This window comes from Mastigoproctus giganteus, chromosome 2 (assembly GCF_048544385.1).
Source record: "Mastigoproctus giganteus isolate SK-2022 chromosome 2, ASM4854438v1, whole genome shotgun sequence".
Lineage (NCBI taxonomy): Eukaryota > Metazoa > Arthropoda > Arachnida > Uropygi > Thelyphonidae > Mastigoproctus > Mastigoproctus giganteus.
The window spans coordinates 235,056,002-235,083,666 of NC_143576.1; the positions used below are offsets into that span (position 1 = coordinate 235,056,002).

General features: G+C 39.2%; 1 protein-coding gene across 1 annotated transcript in view; it reads left to right on the forward strand.

Moving 5' to 3' along the window:
- The window catches only part of LOC150090261 (ribosomal RNA small subunit methyltransferase NEP1), a 58,884-nt gene that overhangs the window by 19,200 nt on the left and 12,019 nt on the right, over positions 1 to 27,665 (forward strand). Inside the window, exon 4 of the mRNA XM_090369036.1 lies at positions 20,424 to 20,482. Within this exon, the coding sequence (XP_090225162.1) occupies positions 20,424 to 20,482 (59 nt within the window). The remainder of the gene's footprint in view (positions 1 to 20,423; positions 20,483 to 27,665) is intronic.

A 27,665-nucleotide genomic window follows, 5' to 3' on the forward strand; every position in this document is an offset into this window, starting at 1 on the left:
TGGGAGGTACATTATGGCCACAGAAGCTGATGCGCCAACAACTAACAAAATTAAAAAAAAAAAAAAAAAAAAAACTGCAAAATATCAAGTTTGGAACATTGTGCAAACATCAAAGTTTGCCAACACTTAGGGAAATCTGCTTCCAAAACACTGCATGTAATGTGTCAAGTTTATGGATAGGATTATTTGCCATATTCTGCTATGTTTAAATGATGTCATAGATTCAAAGAGGAAAGAGAAAGTTAACAGACAGACTCTGCTGAAAGACTTTTATTGCTTGCATGCCTGAAAAAATTGAAGCCTAACAACTAGTGCATCAGAACTGCTGTGTGGCTTTTGATAAACTTGCAGAAGCTTTAAACATTTCATATGGACTCTCATAGAATTTTAAGTGATGATGTGAACATACATGCTTTACTGATGATAGAAACACAATGAACAGGAATATGACTTGGTGTTTTCTTCATAATCCACAAACAAAGTTTAAATCATAGACTTGGAAATGGCCTCATTCACTGTGGTTAAAAATATCTCGGCAAGACAGCCTGAAAGGGAAGGTGATGTTAGAAGGATTTTTTTTTTTTAAGTCACTGTGGTATTCATTATGAATTCATTCCTCAATGGCCACTAAAGAAAGATATGTACAGGTGTTCTGCTGTCTGTGAGAGGAATTTCAAGAACAGCATACAGAACATTGGGCAAAAGATTGAGTTGTTTAATGGCAGTGGATCCGCTCATTTCTTATGCAATAGGAAGAAACTTGCTAAACACAATACCACTGTGTTACCCCATCTCTCCCCACCACCTTTACTGGCTTGAAATTACTGTGTGATTTTTTTTCTTTTCCCAAATATGAAACATATGTAAGGGTGTTGCTTCTCCAGCAAACAAAAGATTATTGACACATTTTTGGGATTATTGGGAAAATGGAAGAATCTCTTAGTTTCATGTTTGTTTTGTGAATATATCAAGTTTTATTTATTTATTTATTTTTATTTCATTTTAAAAATATATATTTTTTGTTTATTTTAATTAACATAAAAAATAAAGCATATTTTAAATATTTAAAATTTTTATTAAAAAGTTTTAAAATTATATACAGCAAGTGATATAGTCCATTAAGAAAAGAAATATTAGTGCACCAAAGTTGGGCAACTTGTCAGTTTCCATAACTGTGTTTTTAACAAACTGTGGTGCAACTGCTGATGGGTTAAATACTGCAGTTAAATCACCACATACATCTGGTCTTGAGACTTTCAACCTACAAAACTGAAATTTCTCTCTATCGGATTCTTGTTAACATCAATAATTAATCCTCTTGCTCTTTACTGTACCTTTTTCACCATATCCATATCCTTGGTTCGGAGGTTCCAAACCTATGTACAGTATTCAAGATGTGACCTAACCAAAAATGGAATAATTACCTCTTTGTCCATATGAGCAAAAATCCTATATATAAATTAACATTAGCAAGGGCACATGATGCAAGAAAGAAAGCTTATATAGCATCAGCCCAAAATAAAAAAAAAAACACACACACACACACACACCTGCTTCTTATTTCACCCATCCACTTGCTCCAAATGTTTGTCTAGTTCTGCCTTGAATATGTTTAAACTATCAACTTCTACAACGACAGGTGGAAGTTTGTTCCAACAATCAATCACCCACTGGCTAAAGGCAAACTTCTGCACATCTATCCTACAACTGTCTTTCCTCAATTTGAATTTATGCCCTCTCAGGCAGTTATTCTGAGCAAGAGGAAGAATCCCATCAGCATTGAGCATGCTCAAGCCATTCAAGGCTTTATTTTTTATTTTTTTTTTTTATGAAAACCCCAAACATGAAAGGTATCAAAACCTATAGTACTTAGTACCATGCATGGGTTGAAGGAGAAGTGTGGGGGGGGGATGCCGGAAACTTTGCTCTAGAGACTAAACATGGGTTTCACCACTTCAAGTCTCCAATAAGCAAAGTGGTGGTATTTCACCGGTTGATGAAAGTCATCTACCACCTACACACCTCAATCAGATCACCTTGCAAGTGCCTAGTACCCAGACACTGTAATTTGCAAAACTTAAGCCTTTCTTCGTAAGAGCAACCCTTTGTTCCATTTACTAATCTTGTTGCCCTTCTCTGTACTCATTCCAACAGCTCTACATCCTTCTTAAAATGAGTCCTCCAGACCTATATACAGTACTCATGGTGTGGCCTGACCATTGCCTTATACAAGGGGATAATCACCTCCTTATCCCTGCTAGAAAAATTCCTGTATATTATTGACAAGACACCATGAGCTACTCTTACAGACCATCTGCACTGCTCAGAAAACTTCATATCTGCCTGTACAATCACCCTAAGATCCTTTTCACTCTATACCACTGTCAGTGTTGTACTGACAAACTACATCCTTATAGTGTAAGAAATTATTTTATTGCCTGGCATTCGAACACTAGAAATAAGGAACTTTATATATATATATAAAATTGCAGAAGCCTTCTGCTGTGACAGAAGTGCTATTTAAACATCTGTTTGTTGCTAAGATCCCCCTCTTTTAATAATTATGGCTGGTTGTGCAACCAAACAAACTTGCGATTGCTGTGGTGAAAATAATAAAAAATTTTAAAACTTTTCCGATTTGTAATGGCCCCTGCAAAAGAACCCTGGGGGAGTGCTGTTCTGGTAGATCAGTTCCAAAGATTAGTGCCACGGTTCGATCTAGATATGTCTGTAGCCAGTGCAAAAGCAGCGTCCCAACTGCTGGGAAAAACAACAGAGAGAGAGAGAGACAGCATAATAAGTGACCTAATGTTTCTCACTACTGTGGACTCGTCTGTCGAGGAGTCACGATTAGGCAAAACCAATAACCCAGGAAGTGGCAGGAAGCAAGGCATTGAGACTACAGGAAACAGCGACCTTGTAGAGCTTCAAGGGCGCCTCTGTAGCCAGGTGGGTAGGAGCGGCAGTGCGTAGCACACGCTTCTTGATTAGACTGGGGTTTGAGCCCGTGACCACCAAATACGGAGGATGTGGAAAGGTCAGGGAATGACCACTGCATATCCCCGGAGCAATATGGCTTTAGTTGCTAATGCTCCTAAAAACCAAATAACAACAATGACAGAGCTTCAAGTGCAACCAAATACACTTCATGACAATGCTACGACACCAGATCCAACAGTCCCTGATGACCCTATCATGGACCGGGTCAAAACATTCTGAAGGGAACTGGAGGACCTTATGACTGACTCCAGTAATCGCATAACTACAGCCCTGAGAGGAAAGATAATTACCATTTGGTCAAATATGGAATACTTATTGTTGAATATGCATGTCGAATGCGAGAAGGAGGCGCCTCCGTAGCCAGGTGGGAAGGAGCAGCAGTGCGTAGCACATGCTTCTTGATTAAACCGGGGTTCGAGCCCGTCACCACCAAATACGGACGATGCGGAAAAGTCAGGGAATGACCACTGCATATTCCCGGAGCAATATGGCCTTAGTTGCTAATGCTCCTAAAAAAAAAAAAAAAACCAAACCAATGCAAGAAGGCTGCCGCCAAATTACAGGCTTATATGGAGGCATGAGGAAACCAAATGCAACAGCGCCCTTGTTCGTACGCAGAGGACTGCATCCAAGCCGAATAATGAGGCCTCTGGACCAACAACCAAAAGAAAAACACTACTAAAAACCCCAAATTTAGTTATTCTAAAACCTATTGGCAACCAAGAAATTAAGACTAGCAAGGAGGTAAAGAATACAGTCGTCAATAAACTGAAGGAGCACTTTAAAACTACAAGAATTAAATCAATCAATAAGACCCGAAATGTTGGGGTACTGATCGAAACTGGAACATAGAAGAAATAGAAGACATCATAAAAAATCCTGCCATCTCGGCACTTGGCCTTACTGCAGAACAACCGAAGAAAAAAGGCCCCTCAGTAGTCGTATTTGCTGTCAGCAAGAACTCCACACCGGTGCAAATCACCAAAGAACTATACTACCGTAACCTGCAAGCGTCTCACCCTGACTCGGCCCCAGAAGAGCTTATTAAGCCAAAATTTCATAAAAAGTCTAAGTCAGATAACAATGTCAACTGGGTGGTGGATTTAACCCCCCCAGCTTGGAATACGATAAAAAATCAAGAGAGAATATATATACACTGGGGCAGCCATCATTTTAAAGAATATGTGGCAGTCCCAAAGTGTTTCAACTGCTGCAGGTTTGGCCACACCACACACACCTGCACTCAGGCTGAGTCAACCTGTGGGCAGGTGTGTGTGGTGTGGCCAAACCTGCAGCAGTATAAGGACTACCCCCAACAAAACCAGCGAGCTGGTCTGTGCAAACTGAAAAAGCTCAAAATTTCCCCATAATCACTCAATAAGAGACAACAGTTGTCCAGTTTATCTAACCGCAAAGTGAGCACAACAGAGTAGAACCTATTATGGGCCTATGCCTTAAACTGTTCAACATCCAACAGATCAAATTCATCCAACTTAATGTGCAGTGGGCCAAGGTAGTTCCAGACCAGCTAAAAGTAATTGCAAATGAGGAAAATATTGACATCATGATCCTTCAAGAACCTTATACCCATGCCAAGCAGGTGTGTGGTTACCCACTTGCATACAAAATAATCCAAGCAGATAATGAAACTCCCTGGGCAGCAATTGTAGTCAGGAACCCAGAACTCACCACCACCAAAATATTAAGTCTCTGCACATCCTGGGCAGTGTGTCGGCATGTCATAAGTCCTCTTGGAACCTTTTATGTTGTTTCTATATATAACAGACCTGGAGAGGATATTCTACCAAATAAACTATCTGGAAAACATAGTGGCCCTTTTTCCCAATAAGAAAATTATCGTGAGGCGGGTGTAAACTGCCGCTCTCCTGCTTGGTTTGCGGGGTCTGATGACCATAGTGGCACCACAATGGACAGCGATTGGAAGAGTTTATCTCCAATTCACAGCTTACCATATTAAATAGGCCACACAATTTGCGAACATTTTCATCTACTCTCTGGGAATCAAATATTGATATCACCCTGGCTAGCAGACAGATGGCTGGTGTGTCCAGGAGGCCTGGACCTTCCAGATGTCTGGAATCCAACAGCAACCATTGAATCCTAAACTCACACTGAACAGATTTAAAATAGAAAATGCTAACTGGGACAACTTCATAGCTGCTCTGGACATCTCTGTCATGCAACTCCTGGCGGGGGTCTGTAACTTGCTGGATCCAGAAGTGCACCAGAGAACTGTTACCGGGGTCATTACAAACGCCTGTACTACAACCTTTAAACGAAAAAATTCGCTCCCCAGAACTGCAGTGCCTCCGCAGAGAGGTAAATAATAAAAGGAAAGCTTTTCAAAGAGCAAGGAGATATGGCCACAACCAGAGGTGGAGGTCTTGAGACAACAATATAGAATAGCCAGGAACACCTATACAGCTCTAATCCGCCAAAGGAAAAGGACATCTTGAGAGCATCTGGTGGCATCGATTGGGAATGCCAACCCTTGGGGGATGGTATATAAAATTACCTCCAATAAACTGCCAGGGGAGAGGTTCTGACAACCGCTCTCACACCACAAGGCACAATAACCACTACCTGGGAGCAGTCAATTAATAATATACTCAGTACCATTTTACAGCCACCAATCTCTGACCTCACACCAATACAAGCCCAACTGTGTACCTCCAGTGAGTGCTACACCACACAGGGAACCGAAGAGCCCTTCACCCTGGAGGAACTTCATCGGGCAGTGTTGAAACTTGACAGAAAATGCCCAGGTCCTGACTTTCTGGAGCCCGAGATTGTCAAAAGAGTAGCAGACTACAAGCCATACTTACTGCTGAACCTTTTCAACCACTGTCCGGCATAAGGATCCTTTCCACTTGATTGGAAGACAGCTAATCTTCGACTTCTCAAGAATCCGAATAAACCGCCACAACAGCCAACATCATACTGACCAATCGCCCTCCTAACTGTTCTCAGCAAACTCCTTGAGAGACTGTCTTCTTCAGAATTCACAAGTATTATACAAACAGAAATCTACAGGCCAACAACCAGTGTGGATTCCGTCAGGGGCGCTCGACAGTAGATGCACTAATACAAGGGCATTCGACTCACTTTGGTGGCCCGGGCATTCTTGGCAGGCTCAGGCAAGCACAAAATCTCTACTCTTGCATTGAAAGCTATATATGTGACAGATCTGTCAGTGTAGAAACTCCTTACTCCAGGGTGATCAGAAAGATCCACAGGGCTCAGTCCTAGGACCACCTTTCTGGAACATGGTCCTGAATGAGTTCCTAAATCAAGATCTTGGGCATGCTAATTCCCCAGCCTATGCAGACGATTTAATCCTTTCCGTGCCTGCCAGTTCACGAGCCCAGCTTGAAATTTCTGCTAACCGAGCACTCGGCTCATCCAAGAGTGGGCTACCCAGCACAACCTGACAATCTCGGCTGAGAAAACCTCCTGCATCCTCCTGAAAGGAAGCTTAAGTTCAACCACACCACTGCAGATTAAGATCAATGCCACAACCATCAAGCACCGCACCCAGCTTAAGCACCTTGGTGTAATCCTGGACTCAGAACTGTCCTTCCTCCCACACCTACAGTATATCCAAAAGAAGATAAGACATTACACAGCATTGGTGGCAAGGGTCACCCTCAGGGACTGGAGTCTAAACTAACATACCCTAGCCCTGTTTTACAATGCAGTCTTTATTCCAGCCATCTCATATGCTGCAGGGGTCTGGTATCATTGGGCAACTATTGTCACAAATCAGAAGAAATTTGCCACCATTCAAAGAGCAATACTACTTACCATCACCAGAGCCTGCTGCACGGTGAGCACTCCTGCTCTCCAAGTCCTCACTGGAGTCCTCCCTCTAGATCTTGAAATAATTAGATGTGGCATGTTGTATCATCTGTCCAAAGGAATCTCCACTACCACCATTGGATTCACCACCAACCCAGCAATCAACCCAGAAGGTGCCTTTTCTCTGCGCATGCCAGAGAAAAGGCACCTTCTCGCTCACCTGCAGCAAGCCTGGCAGGACAGATGGACGACATCCACTAAGGGAGCGATTACAAAGAAATTAATCCCTGAAATAACGTTCATGTTCCCAAAAGTCCCAAGCTGGTTTTCCCCTGGCCTGTACATAACGTACCTCCTCACAGGCCACGGGTCGATACAAGAAAAATTAACGTCTCTGGGCATCACAGATGATCCACGCTGCCACTGTGGCACTGACAATCTTGGCACCATATAATGTATGACTGTTCTGACTATGAAGACTTGAGATCTGTTCTGATCACAAAGATTATTAATTTGCCAAAGGACTACGAACATATACTAATTCATACCCATGACAATTATAAATACTTCACCACTTTTGCACAGGATGTCTTCAACAGACGAAGAACAGTAAGGAGCCTAAACCACCAAGAGCAATAACTTGAGACAGATTCTGGGCACCCCTCTCCAGTAGCATCAACCACTGACCTCATCGAAGCTCATTCAACTGAAATTCACCTCCTTCATCCAAGTTCCATCGGGCTTATATCTGCAACTGAATCTCCAGGCAAGATCGACCAGTACCTGATCCCACTGAAGCCTCCAAAACCCAGACACTAGAGACACCAGCAGCTTTTCTGCCACAAGCCAAATTGGTGATCAAGCTGAGCACTCTCTAGCCTGGTTTTCTTTTACTCTCCTCCGTGGCCAGGGAGAGGATATTGGTTCCTGTCTCCCCCCCTGCTTACGCCTGGTGAGGCCTGATCCTGCCTCACTGACTTTCTAGGGTTGCCTTCTCTATTGTCCCCATACCCCTGGCTTTTCCCCCAGCCTTCAGCTCCCCCCTACTCTGTCTATCTCGCAGTGTACACCCCCACACAACTTATCAATTAATAACGTCCAAATTTAAACCATGCTTACATTACTCTTTTCCTTTTATATTCTAGTGTTAACTCCCTTTTTACTTTTTATTTATTTATTATTATTTTTTTACATAGGCCCTTGCCACTGAAATCATTGGAAACTAGGTGGCAGGGCCTGCCAGAGTACAAAAATCTACTGAGTACCTGACCTGTCTCCCGGGGGCCAAGTGCGGTAACGGTGGGTCCCAACAGCTAAATCAATGGTTTTCAAATTTCTTTTAATAACGGTACCCCTAAGTAATTAATTTATTTTGCGGCATCCCTACTCAATTTTCTGCCTGTTAGATCCAATTCTGTTATTTTGTTATTTTCGTTTTTAGGAGCATTAGCAACTAAGGCCATATTGCTCCTGGATATGCAGTGGTCATTCCCTGACCTTTCCGCATCATCCGTATTTGGTGGTGACGGGTTCGAACCCCGATCTAACCAAGAAGCGTGTGCTACGCACTGCTGCTCCTTCCCACCTGGCTACGGAGGCGCCAGATCCGATTCTCTCTCTGCATGTATATATGATAGATATTACAATAATATAATTATAAAAATTACATTTCATAATACAGATTATATATACTTTATAATAATTTTATTCTTTTTATAGAGGTACTAAGTAAACATCAGTTATAGATCACCACAAAATTAAAAAGATAGTGTACACCTTTTTATAATGAAATAAACATAAATTTAAAAAAAAATAATAAGTTTAGTAACTTAAACCCAAATTACGTGGCACCCCTGGAATGTTGTTGCGGCACCCCGGTTGAAAACCACTGGGCTGAATGGTCAGAAGAACAACAGTACACAACACTACACATCCATCCACTCCCCACACACTTTTTAAATCTCTGGCCTTCACAGAGTACACAACGCGGAGATGGGGGAAACCCCTGGTGCCGTCAGTGTAGTACCACACAATTGATAGGTGCCTCCATAGCCAGGTGGGAAGGAGCAGCAGTGCGTAGCACACACTTCTTGATTAGACTGGGGTTCGAGCCCATCACCACCAAATACGGAGGATGCGGAAAGGTCAGGGAATGACCACCGCATATTCCCGGAGCAATATGGCCTTAGTTGCTAATGCTCCTAAAAACCAAATAACAAACAACAAACAAACAAACCACACAATTGATACATTACTCTGGGGTTACTGCTTCCCATGTGCAGTACAGTGGTACCTTGGATTGCGAGTAACTTGGTCTGCAAGTGTTTTGCAAGACGAGCAAAAATATTTAATAAATTTTAACTTGATAAACGAGTGAGGTCTCGCAAAACAGGTACAGTCAGTCCTCGTATAACACGTGTTTACGCTACACGAATTCGATCATACACGATTTATAAATACGGGAACGATATCTTATACAACACGAACCGAATTCGCTTTTGCACGATTCGCCTTTGTGTTTACAAGAAATGGCAGTCGAACGCAGGATCACCCCAACCGAATGCAACAGATAGGAATGAAGAGCAGATTCTGAAAATGTATTTATGTTTTTTATATCAGTGAAGGGGAAACACATTTCACCATAATAACGTAAAAACCAACACAATTCCAGCTATCAGTATAATCGCAAATGCAATTAGATCGAGTTTACTACCAGTTTATAACAGGTTCCACTAGCAGGAACGCAACTGGAAATTGTTTTTATTGTTTTATGGTAGTAACCCCTAGAAATGTGCTTTAGTAAAATGTAGGTATTAATAGTGTATCTCTGCCTGTACGGTGTTGTTTATTCAATTGCTACATGCGCGCAGCTTTGTTTATGTGTATCAAGCGTGTCTCCTCATTTTGTAATAGTGTGAGCGATGAATCTGTTTAACGACAGTGCAATGTCATATTTCCATGAAATCCTCAAAAGGAGGCAAAAGCATTGGATAGGTTCCTTGTTAAAATCGCACAAAAAGAAAAAGTCAACAGATAGCAGTGATTCCGTTAGTGACAGTGAAAGTCGTCCTACCCAATAATTAATGAATTCGATTGCTTTATGTATATTAAATTTAAATATTAAAAATATAAAAAGGTATGTATGTATTTTGTATTAATCATTTTTACAGTATATGAATATTTTTGAGTTTTGGAACAAATCATCTGGGTTTCCATTATTTCTTATGGGGAAATTCACTTTGATATACGAGTGCTTTGGATTACGAGCACGTTTCCGGAACGAATTATGCTCGCAAACCAAGGTACCACTGTACTTTACATTTGTCAATGTTAAACTTCAGTTGCCACCTCTCAGCACATCTGCCCAACTTTTCTAGATCCTGTTGCAGTAGCGTACTGTCATTAGTATCATTAACAACCCTGCCAACCTTCGTATCGTCTGTAAACTTGAACATTAAGCCTGATATACCATCATCAATATCATTAATTATTACAGAAAACAACAATGGACCCAACACTGAACCTTGGGGGACTCCACTAATAACCTTAGTCCACGAAGAGCAGTGTCCATTGATTACCACTCTCTGTCTTCTCCCACTCAGCCATACCTTTATCCATAGCAGCGCATTATAGCCTTAGTAGCTAATGCGCCAATAAAAACAAAACCAACCATACCTTTATCCATAGTAGCAATTTGCCTCCAATGCCACACTACTCCAATTTGTGCAGAAATCTTGTGCAACCGTATCAAAAGCCTTTCTAAGATCCAAATATATGATATCAGAATTATTCTTTGCATCCAGTTCCTTTGTGACTATGTCATAGTATCCAATCAAATTGGTCAGAGAAGACATCCCCTTAACAAACCCATGCTGTGTCCGAACCAAAACTGAAGTCTTGTCTAGATGATCCTGCATTGCTTCTTTAAGCAGTGCCTCCATTAATTTCCCTGGAACAGAAGTTAAACTAACAGGTCTGTAATTACCTGTTTCCCTTTGATCTTCCTTTGTGGATTGGGGTCACATTTGCACGTTTCCAGTCCATGGGTACCTCCCCTGAGTCCAAGGAAGCTCTTATAATTATGACTAAGGGTTTGCTTACTAACTTTGCTGCCTTCTTTAATATAACTGCATAGATTTCATCCATCCCAGGTGTCTTTCTTATGTTTATCTTCAACAATTTCTCCTCCACTTTATTCCAAGTTATTACAAGATTATCTAGGTTACTGCCAGAGTTTAATACACCTCTGGGATTCTCCTCCCTAAATAAAACATTGTGCTGTTCATGCTGCCTATCTACACTGTTAGGGGAAGTTAACATCAGATTGGACAATTACTCCTTGGCATTTTTCATTGTCAACTACTCATGTGTGTTGCATCCTAAGTAATAAGATAATTTGGAATTACTATTATTCAAATATAGAATCTTACATTTCTCAGTATTGCACTTTATCATTTTGCCGATCACCAGTAATTTGTGTCTTGTTTAAGCAACATACCTTCAATGCTGTCATTTACTACTCTCTAATCTTTATATCATCAACCAACTTTGTTATCAGTCCCCCGTAAGCATTCAGTCGCTGTCTTTAACAAAGATTATAATACTGCCTCGTTCCAAACACTAGTCTGCTTGGAGCAGTAGCTGTTTTTAAACAACCTTTTTGTTGTTGTGGTACACTTTTAAAGATGCTAAAATTTTGTGGCACACTACAATTGCTGTTATACTCATATATTAGTATTAGTATTAGTAACGGCCGCATGGTGCAAGAAAGCCTATGGCTTATGCTGCACCAGCCAAAAAAAAAAAAAAAATCCGAACAAAACAATGATAAAAACAAAAAAAAAATAAAAAAAATAAAAATAAATAAAAAAATAAAATAAAATAAATAACTAAATAATAATAATTAATAAAAAAAAAAAAAAAAGTAAATTAAACCTATCATCCTATGCGCTTCTCTTACCCGAAAGTACTATCCAGATGACCTTTGAATTTCCCCAAACTGTCGGCCTCTACCACCCATGAAGGCAACTTATTCCAGTAATTTATAACTCGCTGGCTAAAATAAAACTTCCTGCAGTCCAATCTATATGCTATATATATTATAAATATTATAAATAATATATACACCAATGAGCCAAAACATTATGACCAGCTAGTCTCGTTATGCAAATCGAAGCAACTACAGGTGAGCTGTGCCGCGGTTCAGGACACGGTATAAAAAACACCTGATACTAAGCTCCATTATTCAGTGTTACTCTTGTTCTTCAGATGGGGAGGGCAGCGGACTTAAGGAAGTTTGACAAAGGCCAAATTGTAATGGCCAGATGACTGGGTCAGAACATATCCAAAACGGCACGACTGGTGGGATGCTCATGGTCAGCTGTGGTTAGTACCTACCAAAAGTAGTCCGAGGAGGGGAAACCCATGAACCACCAGTGAGGTGTTGGACGAACATGGCTCATCGATGCTCTAGGTGAGCGAAGTCTCTCCCGGAGAGTATGTGGCAACAGAGAGACGACTGTGGCACAACTTATCAGTAATTGGAATGCTGGTGACGGGAGTAATGTGTCACAACACACACACTACACCGAACCCTCCTGAAAATGGGGCTGTGTAACTGCAGGCCACTCCGAGTGCCCATGCTAACCACTGTTCCTTGGCGACAGCACCTACAATAGGCACATGAACATCAAAACTGGACCTTGTGTGATTGGAAGAAGGTTGTCTGGTCCGATGAATCACGTTTCCTGTTGCACCATGTGGATAGCTGATTACATGTGCATCGTTTACCTGGGGAAGTGATGGTGTTATGCTTTGGGCAATGTTCTGCTGGGATACCCTCGGTCCAGTCATCCATGTGCTGGGCACTCTGATGTCTACAACCGACCTAAACATTATTGCTAATCAGGTACACCCTTTCATGGCAACAGTCTTCCCCTCTATCGGTGCCATCTTTCAGCAGGATAATGCACCATGCCACACCACCCAGATTGTTCGAGACTGGTTTGCGGAACATTGAGGAAGACTTCCAGGAATTGCCCTAGCCTCCAAATTGTGCAGATATCAATCCCATTGAGCATCTGTGGTTTGTGTTGGAACAACAACTCCGATCTGCGGCATCTCAACCACAGACCTTACAGGAAGGATCTGCTGGTTATGTGTTTGTACCAGATACTTCAAGACACATTTAGAAATCTTGTAGCATCTATGCCTTGCCAGGTGTAAGCTGTTTTGGCTGCGCGTGGAGGACCAATATCATATTAGGTAGGTGGTCATAATGTTTCGGCTCATCAGTGTATATTATAATATATATATATATATATGATCTATATATACATATATTCACAAACTGGAAGTTATTTCTGTTTGGTATACTTAAAGGTACACTTATTATTTGTTTTAAATGTTTTTAATGTTCTTTTTTGAACATACATGAATTGCAAGAAATATAAAAGAAAATAAATTATTTAAAAGAACATACATGAAATTTAAAAGAAAATATGTAAAAAATTAACATTTAAATATAAAAACAAACAAATATACAATTATAACATTTTAATCAGTGAGATGGTTGGGTTTGAATGGAGGCACAGTTTTTTAATGCGAGAATTTTGGATAGACTTACTATCTCAGCTCCTCTTCTAACAGCTTTGTCTCTTTCTCTCTCTCTTTTTTTGTTTAAAGCAGAAAACCCTGTTTTGCACAAGTAGGAACTGGGAAATGGCAATAAAATTCTAATTGCCCTTTTGGAAATTCATGGATATTAATTTTGAATTTTGCTAATATTTTAATTTGCTAATATTAGCACTATTAGCATTAATAGAAGCATACGATGCAAGAAAGCAAGCTTTATGCATCAGCCAGAAAAAAAATAAAAACACTCCCATTTCACCCCTCCATTCGTTCCAAATGCCTGTCCAGCTCGGCCTTAAATTTATTTAGGCTATTAGCTTCCACAACAAAAGATGGAAGCCTGTTCCACCAATCAACTACCCACTGGCTAAAGGCAAATTTCTGCACATCTATTCTACAACTATCCTTCTTCAATTTGAAACTGTGCCCCCCTCAGGTTCTTAGTCTGAGCAAGAGGAAGAATCCCATCAGCATTCAGCTTGCTCAACCCATTCAAGGCCTTATACACCTCCATCAGATCACATCGCAAGTGCCTACTCTCCAGGCGCTGCAATTTGCAGAACTTAAGCTTTTCTTGGTAAGTGCACCCCTTTGTTCCCCTCACCAATCTTGTTGCCCTTCTTTGTACTCATTTTAGCAACTTTACATCTTTCCTAAAATGAAGCCTCCAGACTTGTACACAGTACTCTAGGTGTGGCCTGACCATTGCCTTGTATAACAGGATAATCACCTCCCTGTCCCTGCTAGCAAACTTCCTATGTATCATTTACAAGACTCCATGACCTGCCCTAGCAGCCCATCTGCACTGCTCAGCAAACTTCATATTTGACTGCACAATTACCCCAGGTCTTTTTCACTTTCCACTTCCCTGAGTGTAGTACCACAGAGTTGGTACGTTTCTCTTCAGTTATCGCTGCCCATATGCAGTACTTTGCATTTGTCAATGTTAAACCTCAGTTGCCACTTCTCAGCCCATTTTCTCAACTTATCTAGATCCAGTTGGAGTAGCATAGTCTTTTCTGTCATTAACAACCCTGCCAACCTTTGTATCATCTGCAAACTTAAACCTGATATAGCTTCATCAATATCATTGATAAATATAGAAAACAACAGTGGGCCCCACACCGAACCCTGGGGAACTCCACTAACAACATTTGTCCACGTAGAGCAGTGTTCATTGATTATCAGTCTCTGTTGTCTCCCACTCAACCATCCCTTTATCCATTGTTGCAACTTACCCTTAATGCCATACGTCTCCAATTTGTACAGCAGTCTTCTGTGTGCTTTCCTGAAATCCAAGTATATGATATCAAAATTATTTTTGGCATTCAGTTCCTTTGTGACCACATCATAGTATCCAATCAAATTTAAGTGAATATCCAGTGACTGGTCAGTACAAATCTCAGCCAATTCTTCTTCCTCTTGGAGATTAAGTTCTAACGTCGGAAGGTTTCTTTGCAAATGGGTCTCTTATCCACAAATATTTTTTACTTTTCTAATGTTCCACTGATTACATTATTTTAGTATAATTTGTTTTGTCAAGGGAAACATTTCTAAATTTTTTTCATATACATATTTTTTCCATATACTCAACTTTTCTTTAAAGGCGAACAACTTTTCAGTAGAAGTGAGTAAATTTTCCTCTGGATCTTGCATACTGATATTTAATTTATTTAGCTATCCAAATAAATCTACTAGAAAAGCTAATTTACAGCACCAAATTTCATCACTTAAATCACAAAATTTTGATTGCTCCAGTGAAAAAAAATATGAGCATTTCCTCGCACAACTCATCCATACGCATAAGTACATTTCCTTTCGATAGCCACCAAACCTCAGTATGCATTATTCAAGAAAAATGATCGGACTCCAGTTCCTCACATAATTTTCCAAAATAAGTATTTTTTGTTGTCTGGTTTTGATATAATTGATCAAGTATATGTTTTAAATCGGGTATGACTATCCTCGCTACTAGAACATCTCTGTGTATAAAACAGTGTGTTGTAATAATATTTTAATTGTGTTGTTTTTACTAAGTTTACAAATCCTTTTAGTGCTCCTGCCATCACGGGAGCACTGTTGGTACAAATGCCAACACATGACTTCCATGATATACCACTTTTGTAAATAATTATTCATTATTTCTAAAATATCTTGGCCAGTTGTATTTTCGTGAGTTCTTTACAACAAAAGAGAGAGAGAGAGAGATTAATAATTGTGTTCTTTTTGATAAACCTGACAAATGCTATTAATTGGGCTTTCCTGCTAATATTTGTAGAATTATCTACAATGCAGACAGTCACCCAAAATTATTAATATGTTAGTATTAGCAATGGCCACATGGTGTATGGAAGCCTATGGCTTATGCTGCACCAACCAAAAAACAATATATACAAAGGGTACTAGGAAAGTTTTGCAATACAGCTTTGTTTATTTAATTTTTTCAAAGTAATTTCCTCTACATTCAATACACCTCTCCATCCTCCGAAACCAATCTTTAAACCAGTTCTGCCAAGTTTCACTAGGGAGTAAAGCACACTCGTTGTCCCAAGCCCGTAGAAGGTCCTCATCACTGGAAAACCGCCTCCCTTTTAGCTTCATTTTCACATGCGGGAACAGTGCAAAGTCGCAGGGAGCAAGGTCTGGACTGTAGGGGGGTGCTCGAGAAGTTTCAGTCCTGTCGTGGTCAAATATTCGGTGCAGGCTTTGGCGCGGTGAGCTGGAGCATTATCGTGATGGAGGTACCAGGTGTCCATTCTTGACTTTGGCCGCAGGTTCTTCATAGATCCAATGACTTTAGGCAGGCATTGTTCAGTATACCACTTAGCTGTGACTGTCTTCTGCGTGTCCAAAACGACACGTTCCACAATTCCACTCGATTTGAAAAATACAGCTATCATTTTCTTCTTTACAGATCGGGATTTTCTGACAAATACGGGTGTGTCGTCATCATCAAAGACCCAAACTTTGTTTTGAGCCTTGGTCGGCAGATCATAATAGTACAGCCAAGTCTCGTCACCTGTCACGATGTTGTTCACATACCGAGATTGTCCCTTATCAAACTTTTTTAACATCTCCCGGCACCAAGTCACACGTCATGTCATCTGCTCTTCAGTCAGTTGATGCGGCACCCAGAGAGAACAAAGTTTCTTCACGTGCAAATGATCTTGCAGAATCGAACAAATTGCTGGTGCATTTAGGCCCAAAGTATCCTCTATCTGTTGGTAGGTCACTCGCCTGTTTTCGTCAAGCATTTTCCTCACAGCAGTAACGTTTTCCTCCGTAACTGACGTTCGTGGCCTTCCCGGCCTCTCAGAATCCTCCAGAGTTAAATTTCCCCTTTGGAATTCTCTATACCACCTGAATATCGTTGTACGATGTGGACAATCATCATCTAGTGCAAGAGTCATTTCTTCTAAGCACTGGTCTATGGCTAAACCACGCACGAAATTATACCGCAAAACTGTCCTTATCTCATTTCGTGACCACGATGCCATCGCAAGCACTTTACACTCTCACTACTAATGAATAACTGAGCCCATCGACTTGGCGCCACGGCTACTATGCACGTATGAACATGTCTCAACATGCAGCAACAAGCAGCTTCCTGTGATTCATTGTTGCGTCATATTGCAAAACTTTCCTAGTACCCTTTGTATATATATATATATATAAATAAATATAAAAAAAAAATAATAAAAAAAATTAATAACAATAATAACAAAAAAAATAAATAAATAAAATAAGAATAAAATAATAATAATAATAATAAGGAAAAAAAATAATTATCATTATTAATAAATAAGAGAAAAGGAAATGGACAACCTAAGCGTTTCCCTCCTCCCGTAGGTAATTAACCAGCTGTCCTTTGAATTTCCCCCAACTGTCACCTCTACCACCCCTTAAAGCAACGTATTCCAGTTATTTATAACTCGCTAGCTAAAATAAAATTTCCTGCAATCCAGTCTAAACATCTCACCTCCGTAACTTGAAATTATGGCCCCTTGTCCTAGAATCATTTATAACCATGAAAATTTCGGCCTCATTTATTTTGCTTATGCCTCTCAGAGCTTTAAACACCTTAATCAAGTTTCCTCTAAGGTGCCTAGTTTCCAAGCTCTGCAACCCACATATTCGAAGTCTTTCCTCATATGGATGCCCTTTTGCTGATCTCACCAGGCAAGCTAACTGTCTCTGGACCCTTTCAGGATGCACAATGTCTTTTTTTTAGGTGTGGTCTAACAATAGCCTTAAACAATGGGATTATGACGTTCTTATCTCTACTAGCAATTGTTCGATACATCTTCGATAGGACACCATGGTCCTTCCTTGCAACCTGTCTACAATGCTCAGAGAACTTAGTCTGACCGTATCATAACACCCAAGTTCCTTTCCTTCACTACCGGCTTTAGTTCAACTCCGCCAAGTGTATAAGTTATTTTGGGGTTACTGTTCCCCAGGTGCAATACCTTACACTTTGCTGGATTAAAGCATAGGTGCCATTTTTCTGACCATCCCTGAAATCTATCTAGATCATTCTGAAGAAGCTCTGCTTGGCAGCGATCATTAACTACTCTACCAATCTTTACATCATTGGCAAATTTAGACATCACACCCTCGATGTCATTTATGAAAATCAAAAACAACAGTGGCCCTAATACTGATCCTTGGGGAACCCCACTTCTTATATCAACCCAATCTGAGGAATAACCATTTATCACAAACCTCTGCCTCCTGCCCTAAAGCCATCCAGCTATCCATCTAAGGATTTTCCCTGTGATTCCAACCTGTTCCAGCTTATAAAGTAACCGCTCATGTGGGACTAAGCCAAATGCTTTACTGAAATCCAAATAAACAATGTTGAAATTATTCCCAAAGTCCAGCTCTTGAGTGACCCTGTCAAAATAGCTAACCAGATTAGTTAAACGTGATTTTCCCTTTACAAAACCATGCTGAGTATCCTTCAGAATTCCATTTCTATCTAAATGATCCTGAATTCCAACTTTGATCATCATCTGCATGATTTTCCCTGATACTGAAGTTACACTAACCGGCCAATAATTTCCCACTACACTCTTAGAACTGCCCTTATGTATTGGTGACACATTGGCACTTTAAAATTGGAACTATTAATTGGGATTTCCCACTAATATCTGTAGAATTATCTACTTGCAATGCAAGACAGTTGCTCAAAATTATTAATATGTTGAAAAACTTGTTCTTTAATATCATTGGACATTTCTTTTATACGCCTGCTGATTGGGCTGTTCGAGGTGGTAGTCTTTTTTTTTTTTTTCTTTTTTTTTTCCCTCCCCAACTTCCTCTACCAAAATACTTTTCAAGATTACTTGACATGCTGGTAAAATCAGACTTTCTGCAATCAGGTGAGATTTTTTTTTTTTTTTTTTTTTTTTTGCCACCAGTTCTGCTACTAAATAGCTGGTTTCTTGCACTTTATCAGATATTTTAGTCATACTATAAAATTCTGTGTTTTGTTTTCTAGTAGAGGTCTGTAGTCTTAAAATATTCCATAGTTTTGGATGATAAGTACTAGTGTTTTGTAGAAAAATGATGCTGCATTTTACTTGGCATCATATTCATTCAAGTTTTAAGCCACATACCACACATAAAGGTTGAGGACAATCTTGGGTACCATCATATGAAAATCCCATCACCAAATAATCATCATCATATTTAAGGCATGTTTCCTTCTTTTTTGATGTTTGCTCATTTTTATTTATTTTTTTTTTTTCATTTTTTCCAAGCTTGTTATCAATTTGCCTCTTCTGATTTCCTTTCACTAAAAATTTATCCGTCGCTAATAATTTCTAAAAAAATTAAAGTTACTTCTAGAATGCACTAATACAGTTAATTGAAAATATCTGTTCTATAAGAATTAACCGATTATTACATTTTAGAGATATAAAAACACAAAAAGTACGTACTTTTAAAACACAAAGGAAATTTCTTACTATGCTGCTTACAAGTTGCACTTATACAACTGCAGGGTGCCTGGGTGAGACTCTCGAGTGATAAGAATGGCCGAATAAAGGTGAATGGATCTACTTCTAGGAATCTGAAGGTGAACAGATCTATAAATAAGATCTTTATTGTAAAGTTCACTGGTACACGCAGGTATCACGACCCTACAATACCCTTCACGGCACGATGCCAGGGATTAATAGTACTAGGAATCAAAATGCGATGTCACATTGACCCCTGGAATCGGTGCAGCGTAAATAAACAATTTTTTTATTTGAATTCATTTTTATTATAAAACTTGGATTTATTATTATTATTTTTTTTTAATGCATTTTCTGCGGCACACCTCAAGCATACTCATGGCACACAGGTTGAGAAACACTGAACTAACCTTTTATTCTTCCTGCCAGTGACATTCTGTTCCAATTCATAAAACAGACAGTCAAAAGCCTTACTGAAGCCTAAATGTACTGTTAGAATTATTCTTTGTCTCCAGTTCTTTCATGACAATCTCATAATAGCTTATCAGATGTAGGACACAATTTCTCTTTATTAAACCCATGCTTCCTGTCCACTTGATCCTGCAGTGCATCTTAAATCATGAATTCCATGATTTCCCTTTCCATGCCACAGAAATTGAGATCTGTAATTTCCCTTTCATCCTTGGTAAACCACCTTTGTAACTCAAAGAAATATTTGCACATGTCCAATTTTGTTGGACTTCACCTGAGTCTATAGATGAAAGCATCACAGTAGAAAAAGGTTTGGCAATTTTCCCTGCTGCATCCTTTAATATTGCTAGATAAATTCCATCATCTCCTCATGCCTTTTCTTGCATTCTACAGTATTGGTTGATCACTGGCTACTCAATGTGCCCATAGTGATAAACCAGGTTATCTAAATTATTTAGCTCACATAAACTAAATTCTCTTGTGCTATTTTATGTTTTCTCAGCATTTTTATATTTACTTCTGGTTGTTTATTTCTAGTGCAACTTCTCCACAAGCTCAGTATTCGTGCAACTGAAAGTTCACAGAGATTATTAAAGGTAAGCACATTTTTAAATTACAACCTATAAATACAGGTGGTTCTTAATTATCTTAAGCAGTGAGAGGATAGGTGCAAATATTCAAAGAACATGAATACATGTTCAACTTTATATTAAATATGTATGTATATATGTATTTCTAAGAGAAAAAAAAGTGAAAAATTGGATTCTTAAACAATACTTATGAGAAATCATGCGTAATGTACAATATGATATGCTTTGTTTTTTTATATACAGTAAAAGTTGTGATATCTGGGCACTTACAGGACCAAATAGTTATTGGATATCATAAGTTTATGGATATTACAAATTATACCTAGCAACCTCACAGACAGACCTAACCATTTAATTTGTTGTTTGATATCCTGTCCTGTTTTCCCTTGTTGTACATTCTGTTCTCTCTTCAGTGCTACTTATGCAAAAAAAGTATATATGTAATCTAAAAAAAAATCAACAAGATGCCAATATTTCACTCTTTTAATTATAATACTAGCAACACTAAATTACATACACATTGTAATTAAATGTGTATGTAATTTAATTCATTTAATTAGATAATTAAACTTAAACTTTGCTGGTTCTTGACAAAAGTCACCATTCGATATCTCCACTTCCACCATGGATTCTGTGGGTATCCTGCTTCTGCTCTCCCCCACGCTTTTTCACTTCCACCTTTTTTGGATACTCTGTGTGGCTTACAAGCTACACAGAGTACTGGAAAACTGGAATGCAAAATATGCAACTGCATTTACTTACTGGGCCAAATAATATTCTGGCTTTCTGGATCATCAAGTGCCAAAAATTGCAGCTTCTACTGTATATCGATTTCCTTATTTTATTTTTTTTTCAATGGTGATCCAAACAAAAGGTATTAGAACCTTTATTACCATCTGGAATAGGTGTGTAACATGTGGCCTGACACTTCTGCTGGATTTTTACTTTCTTGACTAAAGACTCACCAATCAAAATTTAAGAGACATACTGTGAAAATAGTAACCACAAAATTAACTTTGGACTTCAAGCAAATGCCAGTTCTAATGGTGCACTATTTTTATTGCCAAATAATTATTTATTTTTATGTTGCTGTATTACATTAAGTATAAATTAATAATTTAATCAAAAGAGTTACAGTTTATTGTACTGCTGCAGTTGTATTACTAAACCATTAAAAAGATGTATGTATACACACAATGCAAAGTTCATATTGTGACTGGCTATAAATTTTATTCTGCATTATAGAATATTTGTCCTGTGAACAGGTGTAATGCAGAATAAAAAACAATGCAGGACAACTGTTCACAGAACAATATTCAACAACATTGAATATTCAAGAATTCAGAATATTGTTTTACAGTATAATATTGTAATAGTAATACAGAATAATAACAGAATGTTGTTTTACAACGTTTGTATTGACAGGTCATGGCTCCCTAAAGGTGAAATTAACTTCCTTAGGACTGACTGATGACCCAAACTGCAACTGTGGTGAGAGTGAAGATTGGGCACACATTCTATATGAATGCATAATTTATTACATCCCAGAACACAGCTAATAGCACAGATTAGCCCCCTTCCCAGGGGAAAAGAACATCTGTTCATCATAGAAGAGGAAAATTATAAAGCCTTTACAACTTTCACACAGAAAGTATTTGAAATGTGCAGAACTATCCAAAGAAGGGAAATTCAGTCCCCCAGCAATTAAACAATCAATAGTTAAAATTGCCCATGTCTCCCACCATGCCCAGACGATGACTTAAAAACTGTCAAGGTAGCAGTATTCCGTGCCCTTACAGAAACCTGACATGACAAAACCAGATTGACCTGGATACCCCCAGGACTGCCCTACCATGTGTAGGAACCTGGGGCCCACACCAAATAAGTAACCGTGTAGGGGAGGGAGATGTGCAGGGAAGCAGGTTAGCTGAAAAATATCAGTAAGCTAGTAGCAAGGGGGATGCAATGTAGAATGAAAGAAGAAAGAATGAATGAAAGACAGAATGAATAGGTGGCACTGAGTGAAAGAGTAAATTAGGAATTATGGTAAAAGGGGATAAATGTCAGTTTTAGTGAAAGAAAGAGTAGCCCAGCATGAGGGAAAGAGAGAGTGAATGAGTGTTATGGTGAATTGGAATGAGTGGAAGAGAAAATGTAATTGGCCGAAAGAATACAAAGTTAATAATAACTTACATTATTTTATATATACTAGGAAACATTTACTAACAATACAAACACTATCACTGCATTCTCCCCTGGCCTGCAAAAACTTGCAGCTAGGCCTGCACTGCAACTGAAGGATAACAGTAAGTTGAGGTGCCCAGAGAGTGCAGTGCAGTGCAGAAAGCAATAGTTGAACAAATGAAATGTAAGCCAGAAGAATGAATGAGAGAGCAAGTGTGTGAGAAAAAGAACACAAACCATAAATGTTATAGTTAAATACACACTAATCCTAGTTTTAATCTTTTATATTCTTTCTTATTTAGCTTAATTATTATGGATCAGTATTTAAATTTACATTACACACCATTGGATCCCCCCCCTGGTGTGCGAGAAAAAAGATGAAGAGTAGGAGGGGAAAAAAAATGTGTGTGTGTGTGTGTGTGTGTGTGTGTGTGTGTGTGTGTGTGTGTGTGTGTGTGTGTGTGTGTGTGTGTGTGTGTGTGTGTGTGTGTGTGTGTGTGTGTGTGAAAGATACGTATGAAGATATATATATAACCTAACAAAAAAATTATTATAAAATATAAGAAAAAAGTATAGAAATAGAATGCAAGTAGAGTGAGAATGCAGATTATGAATGAAGTAAATGTGCATCTCTCCCATCCCCACCAGGCGAGGGGGAGATTACTACTCCCTTTGCCTGGTGGGTTCCCCACTACCAGTGAGCAGAATGAGCAGTTTCACCTTCCTACGGGATTTGACACTTTTTTTTTTTTTTTTTTTATGAAAACCCCAAACACGAGAGGTATTAGAACCTATAGTACTTAGTACCGTGCTTGGTTGGAGGTTGAGAAGATGAAAGAAGATATTTGTTGACATTAAACTTGAACTTCTGTAGACTGTAATTTTCAGGAAATACGTATGAAGGAAAGTTGTTCCAGAAGACGGCAGTTGAATGAATAAACTAGGAAGATGAAAAGTTGGTTCTGTGAGTTTGAAGTTGGACAGTAAATGGATGTTGGCTGATGACGGCATGTGTTCGGACTGTTTTAAAAGAGAGAGCAGGAATTATAGAAGCCAATTCAAAAGAACAGTGCCCATGGAAGTATCTGTAGAAAAGGCATGCAGCAGAAACAGTACATCTATGAGACTGAGAGTGGAGAGACTCTGTTAGAGAGGAGTCATTAATTAACCTAACTGCCCTCTTCTGAATGGAATCTAGAAGCCTGAGAAAGGTTTTGGGGGTGCTTACATAGACCTGACAATGATCACCAATCGAGATCACACAGTTCAGATTGCCAACATGCCATTTGGCGATCTGAACTGGATACTCAAACCTGGTTCCCTTTAAACCCCATCCCCAGGCAGAGGGGGAGGAGACTGATCTCTGTCTCCTCCCTCCCTGCTTCCCCCATACTTCACCTGGTGGGGCTCATCCCCACTGATCTCTTTTTTGGAATACCCCATCCTTCTACCTGTTTCCTCCCAACTCTAACTAAACAGACTGAGTACACCCCTAACAATGCTGCGAAATTCTAATATACATCTAAATTCAGCTGCTTTCTCTTAAATCTCTTTTGGCCTTTCCAAATTCTATTATTTGCCCACTTTTATATATATATATATAGGCCTTGCAAGCCACCACTGAAATCCTCGGAAATGTAAATTAGGTGGCAAGGCCTGCCAGAGTACAGTAATACCCCGACTTACGCGAACTCGGAGTTACGCGGTTCTTGATTTTTCGTTTGGCAACATTGGCGCCCACTATCTTCAAGGTCGTTTTTCATATGTTATCGATATACGGTGCGACGGCGGAGAGTGAGAGCGAAAGATGAACAAAATTCAACTTTGCTGCGCATGAGCTGCACACATATACAAGAATTTGTATTCCAACTGTCATATTTATATGTGTGCATTCGAATTCGTGCTCAACGTTTGTCGGAAATTACATTGTTTTCACGAGAGAAATGGATCGCGTCGGTCGAGCCGTATACAGTCAGTCCTCGTATAACACGTGTTTACACTACACGAATTCGATCATACGCTATTTATAAATACGGTAATGATATCTTATAATATAACACGAACCGAATTGGCTTATGCACGATTCGCCTTTGTGTTTACAATAAATGGCAGTCGAACACAGAATCACCCCAACCGAACGCAACACGATAGGAATGAAGAGAAGATTCTAAAAATGTATTTGTTTTAGGGGAAACACATTTCACCATAATAACGTAAAAACCAACACAATTCCAGCTATCGGTATGCAATTAGATCGAGTTTACTACCAGTTTATAACAGATTCCACTAGCAGAAACGCAACTGGATTTTTATTGTTTTATGGTAGTAACCCCTAGAAATGTGAGGTGTTAATAGTGTATCTCTGCCTTTATGGTGTTGTTTATTCAGTTGCTACATGCGCGCAGCTTTGTTTACGCGTATCAAGCGTGCCTCCTCATTTTGTAATTGTGCTTTATTCCCTAAAAATGAGTAAAATACTTAAAAGGTGTGAAAAGGAAGCGTACTGGTGAAGACACTGCAGATTCAGAGAGAAAAAGAAAAGCAATTATCGATAAACAGAGGCGGACTGGGGCAAAAATTTATAGTGGCCTCATATTATGGTTTATGGCCAAAATCACACAGGCCCACTGGAGTTTCCCCGGTAAGGCTTATGGCCATTCCGCCTCTGTCGATAGAGAAAAAATATGAAATTGTGAAACGCTTTGAGCGAAATGAAAGACCATGTGATATTGCACGTGCTACATGACAATTGCAAACTTGACAGAAGGTCTCAGCTCAATTGAAAAGGGCTTAAAAATTTTAGAAAACATAGACTACAACGAAGAACGCATTATAGCTACAAAGCAAGGAATAAAAAAATTATTAGCTTGCTACTTTTTCACGCATTCACGAATTGAATGCGTGAAAAAAAGAAGTCTCTGTGTCGTCAGACAAATTTGTTAGATTTTATGAAGCCATCGACATCGAAATAACTTTTTTACGTAAGTCATTTATTTTTTTAATACATATTTTGTATTAATATGTATAAAGAACTGCAATTTTATTAATATTTTTCTTCTAAACTAGTGTTTTTGTTAGTCATTGGTCCCAATTAAACAAAATTTATATGTATTTATATGCAAAGTTGTACCCCGACTTACGCGAATTCGACTTAAGCGATTTTCGTCGGACCCACCTATCGCGTAACTTCGGGGTATTACTGTACTTAAATAATCTACTTGGTGCCTGACCTGCCTTCTCGCAGAAAAGTGTGTGGCCACAGTAGGGGCCCAACGGCTAAATGGTCAGAGAAACAACAGAACATAACACTACACAACTTTCCACTCCCCATACACCTTTAAATCTTTGGCCTTCACAGAGTTCTGTGTCACACGTACAAAGAATACAATGTGGAGATGGGGAGGGAGACCCCCTGGTGTCATCTGACATTTAACACACTTTACACTTCAGAACGATATTCAAATGTTCATATACAGGCGGGCCTCGATTAACGCAATTAATTCATCCCGTGAGCGCATCACGCATTAATCGAATATCGTAACCGATAGGAAAAATTATAATTGGTCCTTGACCTTCTGGAATGTCCATAAAGAATTTTAAAAATACCTTTTAAATAACTTTTTAACTGTATATAATGTAAAAGATAATGAAAATAATTATGGAATTAAATATTTATTGCATAAAATAGCGGTTCTTAAACTGTGCGCCGCGGAATATTTTAAATTTTCGAGGGAAACACAGCGATACTCGACATCTGTCGGACACCGCACGAACTACTAGCTCGAGGTAGTTCACAGTTTCAGCATTTCTTATTAAGTTGTTTGGACCTAACTACTAAACGAAACTGTTAGGTATTTCTTTTGGTCTGGGTGCGCCTTGAAAAAATTACTGAGACATTAAAGGTGCCGTGAACCAAGAAACTTTAGGAACCTCTGACATAAAATACACAATGAAGAAATTACTGTTGCGGAAATATTTGAACAGTGTTGACTTTCTCTTTTCATCAATCAATTGCCGATAGCCGACAACAGTCTTCTCTGGGCCCTGGCGAAATAAATATCGCAGAGAACATCAAACCTTTTGTTTGAGGGTCTATGCATTACGAAAGATTTCATCTAATTCTTTTACCGTTATCTCCTTCGCGGAATATTTTAAATTTTCGAGGGAAACACAGCGATACTCGACATCTGTCGGACACCGCACGAACTACTAGCTCGAGGTAGTTCACAGTTTCAGCATTTCTTATTAAGTTGTTTGGACCTAACTACTAAACGAAACTGTTAGGTATTTCTTTTGGTCTGGGTGCTCCTTGAAAAAATTACTGAGACATTAAAGGTGCCGTGAACCAAGAAACTTTAGGAACCTCTGACATAAAATACACAATGAAGAAATTACTGTTGCGGAAATATTTGAACAGTGTTGACTTTCTCTTTTCATCAATCAATTTCCGATAGCCGACAACAGTCTTCTCTGGGCCCTGGCAAAATAAATATCGCAGAGAACATCAAACCTTTTGTTTGAGGGTCTATGCATTACGAAAGATTTCATCTAATTCTTTTACCGTTATCTCCTTCGCGGTAACATTTTCATCTGGCTCATTTAAAAATTTGAATTTTTAAATGCAAGTCTGCATTGACTTTATTAGCAGGAGACAAACACGTCTTCTTCCGATGGTTGATGGAACACACCGAGGCAGGCAGCAGGCAAACATTTGTTTATTGACCGTACGACTTGCGGTAAGCTTAATGCGCAATTCAAATCTCTTTCAACTATCGCATAAAAAAAAAAAAGATTGCGTTAACTGGAAATTTGCATTGTGTAAAGTGAAAAGCGGTATCATTTTTCAAATAGCGTTAACTGAATATTGCGTTAATCGAACTCGCGTTATGCGAGGCCTAGCTGTACTATGGCTGCATTTCCTTTTGTGGTAGAAAGGAAATGCAGGCGTAGCAGATGAACCCTCGGTAGCATATTGCTACCGAGGGTTCATTTCTGCTGTTGGAAT